Below are 8996 nucleotides of genomic sequence, written 5' to 3' on the forward strand. Positions count from 1 at the left end.
ACTTTACTAAATTACAGTTGTGTCCTACTGAGTAGACTAAAGCAGCTAACTATGCTACAATCCACAGCAATCAAGGGTCATTTGTTGCTCTCCCCTCTCACAGCCTCCTCACTGTTGCTGTGCCAGCCTGCTGATTAAGCAAATCTTCTAGTCCAGATTGTATTCCTTCTGTTGGGAATGCTTTTCAACAAATATTCAGGAAAACCTCTCTGTAAACATCACCTCCTATAACCTTCCTTACTGTGCGGAGGAACACGTGAGCCCTGTGAGTACTCTTGGAGGCACGTATAACCAGTGCTTGTTCTTACTCTGCCCACCGGACATGAGGACAGCAGCCACATTCTCTGTCCTCATGCTGCTGCCCTTTGGGGGTAGGGGTTAGCACACAAAGGTGCCACACTGCTCAGGAGACAGTAAAGATCACACAGATTCGTGGAAGAGTAAATTAATTTTATTGACTGATGAAAAACTAAAGTCATAAGAAGTTTAGACAGAAAACAATAATCAAGTTCTGCTGGTATTCTGTATTTTCTTTTAACTTTAAGCCAAAAGAACATAAAACTGTAGACTATGAGTGAACTAGTTGCTTTTAGTTCCTTCAACAAAAACCTGCAGTTTAGCAGTCGCACAGCATTAAATATACACATTTCTGCAAAAGTGTGAAAGAATTCTGTGCTGGCCTCCGAGGCTACGATCACCTGCAATGGTCAGGCTCGAAGTTCCTTTTCCCCTTTCTGCCTCCCTGTTAAGGAGAAACTGCACGTTAGTTACTGAAGATGCACGTCTCTGGGCAGTCAGTTTATGAGCACACAAAATCAAAGCATAGCTATTTCCTTACTCCCAGCTCTCACAGTTATTTAACAAACAAGACAGAAAGCAATAGTACTTCTATACAGAGCTGTTTAGGCTGAATCAATAAGGTCACAAATATCTCATTTCTTCAGAGCCCATTTTATCCTAAATACCTTAAAAAGTACAAAACAGCTGGGCAGTGGTGGCTCACGCCTTTAATCCCAGCACTCGGGAGGCAGAGGCAGGCGGATTTCTGCGTTCTAGGCCAGCCTGGTCTACAAAGTGAGTTCCAGGACAGCCAGAGCTATACAGAGAAACCCTGTCTTGAAAAACCACACACACACACACACACACACACACACACACACACACACACGTACAAAACAAACAAAGTAGTTCTTTTCATATAGTCAACAAATTTAGTAATTCAGTTGTTTTTTGATAATTTATAATTCGAGTTCTGTATTGTTTTGTTCTTCTAAAGATTTATTTATTTTTATTTATATGAGTACACTGTAGCAGTCTTCAGACACACCAGAAGGCATCAGATCCCATTACAAATGGTTGTGAGCCACCATGTGGTTGTTGGGAATTGAACTCAGGACCTCTGAAAGAGAGCAGTCAGTGCTTTTAACGGCTGAGCCATCTCTCCAACCCCTAGTTTTATTCTTAATTAAACAGTATTAGAATTTTGAAAATATTAAATTTTCTACATATAGGTGTTTTGCCTGCATGTATGCCTGTGTACTATTTTCATGCCTGGCTTCCAGGGATACCAGAGGAGTTTGTCAGATCTCCTGGAGCTAAAGTTATAGAAAGTTGTGAGCTGCCATGTGGGTGCCAGGAATTGAACCCAGGTCCTCTGGAAGAATAATCAGTGCTCTTAACTGCTAAGCCACCTCTTGAGCCCTAGCAACAGAACTTTGATGTTCAGGCTGGGAGTAAAGGCAAAACACTCACACACATGAAATGAAAGCGAACACTAAACATGTTTCTAAGCCCTGTTAGGGGAGTGGTGGGCCCAGGCTCCTCTGAGACCACAGCAGCTACCTTCCATTCTTTCTCCCTTTCCACACTACAGCTTTCCTTTTGGAGTCAAATACACCAGGCTTCTGAGTTAAAGAAAAACCAAAACCTCTTCAAATATATGAATGCTGTTATTTACTCCTGACCATGCAGAGGGCCAAAAAGATTTATTCATTTAGGGAAAAATTTGTTCTGATTTGTAGATAATTAAATGTGTAAATAACATTTTAAAAAGGAATTTATTTCTTGTTAGTAGGAAAACAAAGTTTAGAAAACATTCCTTTGCTACCTTGTGCTGAGGACGACCAGTGTGTATCTTACAGTTCTTACCATGCTTCTCAGTGGTGAGAATCACCACTAACACACTGGGATAACATCACTGACGACGATACTGCCAGTGTGAAAAACCCAATGAGATTAAAAGACAAAACAAGCTGGGCCGCCTTTATTTCCAGCATTGTTAGGCAGGCAGATCTCCTGTGAGTTCAAGGCTGGCCTAGACTACAGAGTGAGTTCGAAGATGGCTAGAGTTGTTACACAGACAAACCCTGTCTCAAAAAATCAAAACCACTCCAATTCAAACCAAACCAAACCCTTACAACCAATTCAACTAAGAGACATACAGATCTGCTTTCAGCATCTCCTTATGATCAGGCTGTCCTTGAACTCACAGAAAATTCTGCCTCCCAAGTGCTGGGATTATCGGTGTGTGCCACCATGCTAGGCTGGGTTAAATACTTTTTATGTTCTTTATGCTACCAGTGGCAGATGGTCCAAGATTCCACATTGATGTTTTACATATATGTGTAAATATGTAAAGACACATCTGACACATTTATTAATGGGAAACAGTGACATTGCTTTCAGTTGTTTCATACAGGAAGAGAAGAGCTGAAATATCTTCCTAAGCCTAGTAGAATCTAAAATATCAAAATAACAGTGAGTGCGTATAGTACCTATGGGTGAAAGGTCACCCACTCTCAAGGCTCCACTCCATATCACGTGTCAGTTAAAAGGGTGGACATCTACAGTGGGATAACCAGCACCCAAATGCTATGTGTCACCTGTGCCTTCCTGTTATATGATTAGCGACACACACTGTCCACATAGCTCTAACGCATTTCCTGAATCACTTTGGTTATTGTTATATATACCAATATCTGGAATTACTTTTGTATTTTTGAAAATATACATTATCTGGCCAATAACAAAAGCAATGACGAGCCGGGCATGGTGGCGCACGCCTTTAATCCCAGCACTCGGGAGGCAGAGGCAGGCGGATTTCTGAGTTCGAGGACAGCCAGGGCTACAAAGAGAAACCCTGTCTCAAAAACCAAAAAAAAAAAAAAAAACAAAAAAAAACCAAAAAAAAACCAAAAGCAATGACAAGGAGCTAGAGAGATGGTTCAGTGATCAGCAAGACTTGTTGATCCTCAGGAGGCCCTGAGTTCAGTTCCCAGCCCAGGCTGTGAAGCTCACAAGTGTTTCCAACCCCAGATTTAGGGGATTCAGCATCCTCTCTGACTCCACAGGCACAGCAACCACCCCCCACCCCAATACACACACACACACAGAGCTAACTTTTTCTTTTTCCCCCTTTTTTACAAAAATCATCAATATTATCTAGTGAATAATTTATGGCCTAAAAATAAAATAGCACATTCATTCTTTTACTGCATCTACTCTGAATGTATAAAGAAAACGTCAAAATTATAAAAACATACCTGGTATTTGGCTAATTCTGCCTGTAATACTTTCACTTTAGATCTTTCTTGTTCCAGTGCGGCATGAAGTGAAGACACCTACAACCAAATAATCAGTAAGAACAAACTTGTTGTCTTTTTTGGAAAGTACATTAATTCTGAACATCTCCACTGTGATAAAACCCGACAACTGCCAGCATCAGATGCTCTCCCCATGACTCCCACGAGACTCTGCAGGAGTGCACTAGACCAGGAGGACACGCTCGCTTGCTTGCTCGCTGTGAAGGAGAACAGGGAAGCTCGCCTGCTGCTTACCTTCATGTTCACTAGCCTTACCTTTCACACTCCTTAGGACACACCTACCATGGTTAATAAAACAAGCACACCCTTTGCTAGAACATAATAACAGTGAATCCTTCCTTGCCTGCTTTAAGAGCAGTACTCCTGTTTAGTTGGACATAACAATCAAGACCTCAGAAGAGCCTAAGGAAGCAGCCAGCAGACGCCAGCCCTCACCTGGACCGTCAGCTCGTTCTTGATGCTCTGAGACTCATCCACTTGCAGAAGTATCTCGGCCTTATCTTTCACTGTGGGAAAGGAGAACGGCAGCATTACTGCCTCAGCACTGCAGGGCTGAGGAGACACAGACCAGCACAGAGCATCAGAACAATGGCTTCTTCCTCTTTGCCTAATGCTTGTTCTCCTGAAGCCTGACTGCTCTTATCTCTCACCATCAAATTCTGGTCAGTATTACAGTTAAAGTTTTTAAAAAGTAATTTAAAATTTTCTGTGGTGTTGAACTGTTAATTGCATAGATATGATTAATATTTCAATTTACCATAACTAGGGGCAGATATATAAGAAAAATTTAAAAATTACATAGAAAAATATGAAATATCTTGGGTATCTATTTATTAGGTCATGTTACTAATTATTTATTGTATGTGTGCACATGTCACATGCCACAGTCCACATGTGTCAGGATAGCTTGTGGCAGTCAGTATCATGTAAGTTCCAGGGATCAAACTCAAATTTCCTGTGTTTGATAGAACAGTTCAGCTTCACCTGCTCAGCTGCCATTCTATTCTGTAGCCCAGGTTGGCCCCTGGACATCTGATCCTCTTTTCCTCAGTCTCCAAAGTGCTAGGATTGCAGAAACAAACCATTACACTTGGCTTCTTGGCTAATCTTTTTTTTTTTTTAATATTTTTNTTACATAATTTCCTCAATTACATTTCCAATACTATCCCAAAAGTCCCCCATAGCGCCCCCCACTTCCCTACCCACCCATTCCCATTCTTTTGGCCCTGGCATTCCCCTATATTGGGGCATATAAAGTTTGCAAGTCCAATGGGCCTCTCTTTCCATTGATGGCCGACTAGGCCATCTTTCGATACATATGCAGCTAGAGACAAGAGCTCCAGGGTTCCGGTTAGTACATCATGTTGTTCCAACAATAGGGTTGCAGATCCCTTTAGCTCCTTGGGTACTTTCTCTAGCTTCTCCATTGGGAGCCCTGTGATACATCCAATAGCTGACTGTGAACATCCACTCCTGTGTTTGCTAGGCCCCGGCATCGTCTCATTGGCTAATCTTAAAAGCAAGATTTTTTTTCCTTTTTTTTTTTTAGACAGTGGTTTCATTATGCAGCCTTGGCTGGCCAAAAACTAAGAGATCCACTCACCTCTGCCTCCAGAGTGCTGGATTAAAGTTGTGTATCTTCATGGCCCAGCTGGGCACAGTAATGTGTAAGAACGTGAACCTCAACCTTCTACACGAATAGTGGCAAATGTGCTTTTAGAGGCCTTATAGAGATAATATTACAACAAACTATCCAACTCATATCACACTGGGGAACTTTTTATTATGTTGTGTTGATAAAACATGGAACTTGACGATTTGTCTTTGGATATTAGTATTAGCTTTAATTCTAAAAACATACACAAAGGCTGAGCATGGCAGTGCGTGCCTCTAACCACGCCCTGGAGAGGCAGAGGAGCCCATCCCCTGTCTGGTCTACACCACAGGTTTCAGGACAGCCAGAGCTACATAGTGAGACCCCATCTCAAAGAAATACAGCGAGGGAGCTGGAGAGGTGACTCGGCAGATAAGAGCACTGGCTGCCCTTACTAAGAACCTGGGCTCACTTTCCAGCCCTACAGTAGCTGACAACTGCTGTAATTCCAGTTCAGGGAGGTCTACCCTCCTCTCCTGCTATCTTTGGCAGCAGGCATATTCAAAGTACACATTCGTGTGTATATATATACATACACACACACATATGCATATTTATATATGTATGTACACATATGCACTGTATATGTATACACATATTCATATGTATTACATATGCATAAACACATATACACATGAATTACACACACACAAGCACACGTTTTTTTGTTTGTTTTTTGAGACAGGGTTTCTCTGTATAGCTCTGGCTATCCTGGAACTCACTTTGTAGACCAGGCTGGCCTTGAACTCAGAAATATGCCTGCCTCTGCCTCCCGAGGGCTGGGATTAAAGGCCTGCACCACCACGCCCGGTTACAAGCACACATTATATATATATATTTATTTATATATATATGGTGTATATATATATATGTATATATATATATTTATTTATATATATATATATGGTATATATATATATGTGTGTGTGTGTGTGTGTGTGTGTGTCACAAGTGTCACTTACTCTCTCCCTCCTGAAGCATTTTCAGTAATTGTCCATTTCTTGCTTTTACTTCTTTATATTTTGCCTAATAGTCAAAGGAAAGAAATTTTAATTTTTAAAGTAAATGATAAATCATGGTCTATTTTAAATTTATTGGGCTGTGCATTCTATGCTTCCTTAAAAACAAATCATTTATGAAATAATCATAGTATAGGATGTAAACAGACTACTTAATTAAGCCTCTGAAAGCAAGATGACTTAGAACGTAGAGCCTGAGGATGTCTTTGATCCCTGGAACACAACAGTACAAGGACAAATTTAAATGTAAAAGATTTCAGAATAGAAAGGCTAAAAGTCAGGAAAATATTAAGATTTCCTGAAGGATCCTTTTTTCTTTCTTCCCTAAATAAAAACTTCAAATAATTCCAACTAATTCCAATAAAAGTAAAAAGAAAATGGCCCCAGCTTTTGGTAGTGCTGGCCTGCAGTCTGATCAGAACCCCTGTGTTGCTCTATAGCCACCACTGTCAAGTCTTTATTTATTTATTTATTTTCCGAGACAGGGTTTCTCTGTGTAGCCCTGGCTGTCCTAGAACTCACTCTGTAGACCAGGCTGGCCTGGAACTCAGAAATCCCCATTCCTCTGCCTCCCAAGTGCTGGGATTAAAGATGTGCACCACCACTGCCCAGCCACTATCAAGTCTTGACAGAGCTCGTTGCTGCTGGACTCCTCAGCTCCTCTCTCCACATGGCTGGCTTCTTCTAATCCTCATAAATGATATATCATACGCTCATAACAAAAGGAAATGCGCTCTCACACGCATCATCTGAATGTTTGGTAGTTATCTCCCCAGTCTTCACTGAACTTTCCTATAGTAGTCTGAAACACTTTCAAATACTAATAAGCAATAATTAGTGAAAACAATATCTTAAATTATAAAAAGATAAAAACCTAAGAATATCAATGTAAAAACTTGTTCTTTTACTCTCCCCCATCTACTAGGTATGTGCAAAATTTCCTAGTTTCATCTTTATTTCCACAGTGCTGGGGTCCAACTTAGGGTCTCACTAAATACAAAAAGGTAAGCAGATACCACTGAATGATGCCCGGACCCAGTAGATTCAAATATATTAAATATACTATTTATTATTATTATTATTATTATTATTATTATTATATTTTGAGACATGGTTGCTCTGTAGACCAGGCCAGCCTTGAACTCAGATCTCCTTGTCTCTGCCTCCAAAGTGTTGGGATCAAAGGCATGCACCACCACCACCTGGTTTTAAATATATCTTAAATTCTATAAAGGTGACTTTTACTAAACAGTACTCTATCCAATTAAATTGCTGATAATTATTTATTGTGTAGTACTTAAGAAACAGATGAAGTAGAGCTGCGGCACATACACACACACACACACACATACGTATGTGCACGCACGCACCAGCCCCAGCCCCAGAAGCCTGACACAGCACAGTGAGGAATCAGTGTGCTAACATTAGGTAGGAGACAAATGATGCTTGGGGAGTAGCAAGAGAATGCTTCATAAGTTTGTGGTTAGAGACAACTGTAAGGGCTGGAGAGCTAGCTCACATCAAGAACACTTGCTGCTCTTTCAGAGGACCCTATTTTGGATCCAGCACCCCCATCAGGCAGTTCACAAAAACTTGTAACTTCATCTCCAGAGGATCTGGCAACCCCTTCTGAATTCCATGGCAACTGAACACATGGCATACATACAAGCACACATATGCACAAATAAGAATTTTAAATCAATCTTTAAAAGAACACAATTGTATATAAAGGATTAGTAAGGATATGGAGAAATTAGAATCCTTATGCATTTCTGGTAAAATAACATTTGCTTTAGAAAAGCTTGGAAGTCACAGAAAAAGCCAAAACAATTATATAATCAGCAAATCCACTCTTAAGTTATTCAAAATACTCAAAGACCTAAAAGCATGACCGCAGATATCTGTATACCCATACACAAAATGTAGTCTCTCTCTGCATGTAAGAGAATGTAGGACAATGGATCAAATTCTGTAAATCCTGTAACAGGGAAGAACCTTGAAAACATTATGTTAAAAGAAATAAACCAGGCTGAAGAGATGGCTCAGCGGTTAGGAGCACTGACTGCTCTTCCAGAGGTCCTGAGTTCAATTCACAGCAAACACATGGTGGCTCACAACCATCTGTAACAGGCTCTGATGCCCTCTTCTAGTGTGTGTCTGAAGATAGCTGCAGTGTATTCATAAATAAAGAATAAATAAATCTTAAAAAGAAAACAAAGAAACCAGACAGAAAAAGACAAAAACTATATGACTCACTAAATGAGAGATCAAGAACAGGCAATTCACAGAGGTGAATTGTTGTTAGGGGAATGGGCTAGGAATTGTGAGCAGTTTAATTACTACAGTTTCTGCATGGAAACAGCAGTAATGGTCACACAGTAATGGGAAAGTACATCACTGAACCTTTAATCCCAGCATTGGGAGGCAGAAGCAGGTTGATCTCTGTGATTTTGAGGTCAGCCTGGTTTACATCGTGAGATCCTGACTCAAAACAAAGAAAAATTAACTAAATACTGCTAGTGAACCACATGCTTAAAATGGTTTATATATCTAAATACATATAATAAATTATGTATTCTACATAATATATTTTATAACAAAATTAATGCCATCATTCAGACTCTAAGTGAGTAATCTGTTAGGAAACCTGATAGAAGACTGTTTCTAATAACTGAATAATAAATATATAAATACCCAGAAAATATAAATTCATATTCTTTT

General features: G+C 40.1%; 1 protein-coding gene across 2 annotated transcripts in view; it reads right to left on the reverse strand.

Annotated features, from left to right (window-relative positions):
* Positions 1–429: 429 nt before the first annotated feature.
* The window catches only part of Gkap1 (G kinase anchoring protein 1), a 38187-nt gene continuing 29620 nt past the window's right edge, over positions 430–8996 (reverse strand). For both annotated transcript variants that reach the window (XM_021180396.2, XM_021180398.2), the window contains exons 8-11: positions 6219–6282; positions 4038–4108; positions 3543–3620; positions 430–742 (exon numbers count right to left, since the gene is read on the reverse strand). In XM_021180396.2, coding sequence (XP_021036055.1) covers positions 695–742; positions 3543–3620; positions 4038–4108; positions 6219–6282 — 261 coding nt within the window. In that variant the 3' untranslated portion in view covers positions 430–694. The remainder of the gene's footprint in view (positions 743–3542; positions 3621–4037; positions 4109–6218; positions 6283–8996) is intronic.

The sequence above is a fragment of the Mus caroli genome, chromosome 13 (genome assembly GCF_900094665.2).
Source record: "Mus caroli chromosome 13, CAROLI_EIJ_v1.1, whole genome shotgun sequence".
NCBI lineage: Eukaryota > Metazoa > Chordata > Mammalia > Rodentia > Muridae > Mus > Mus caroli.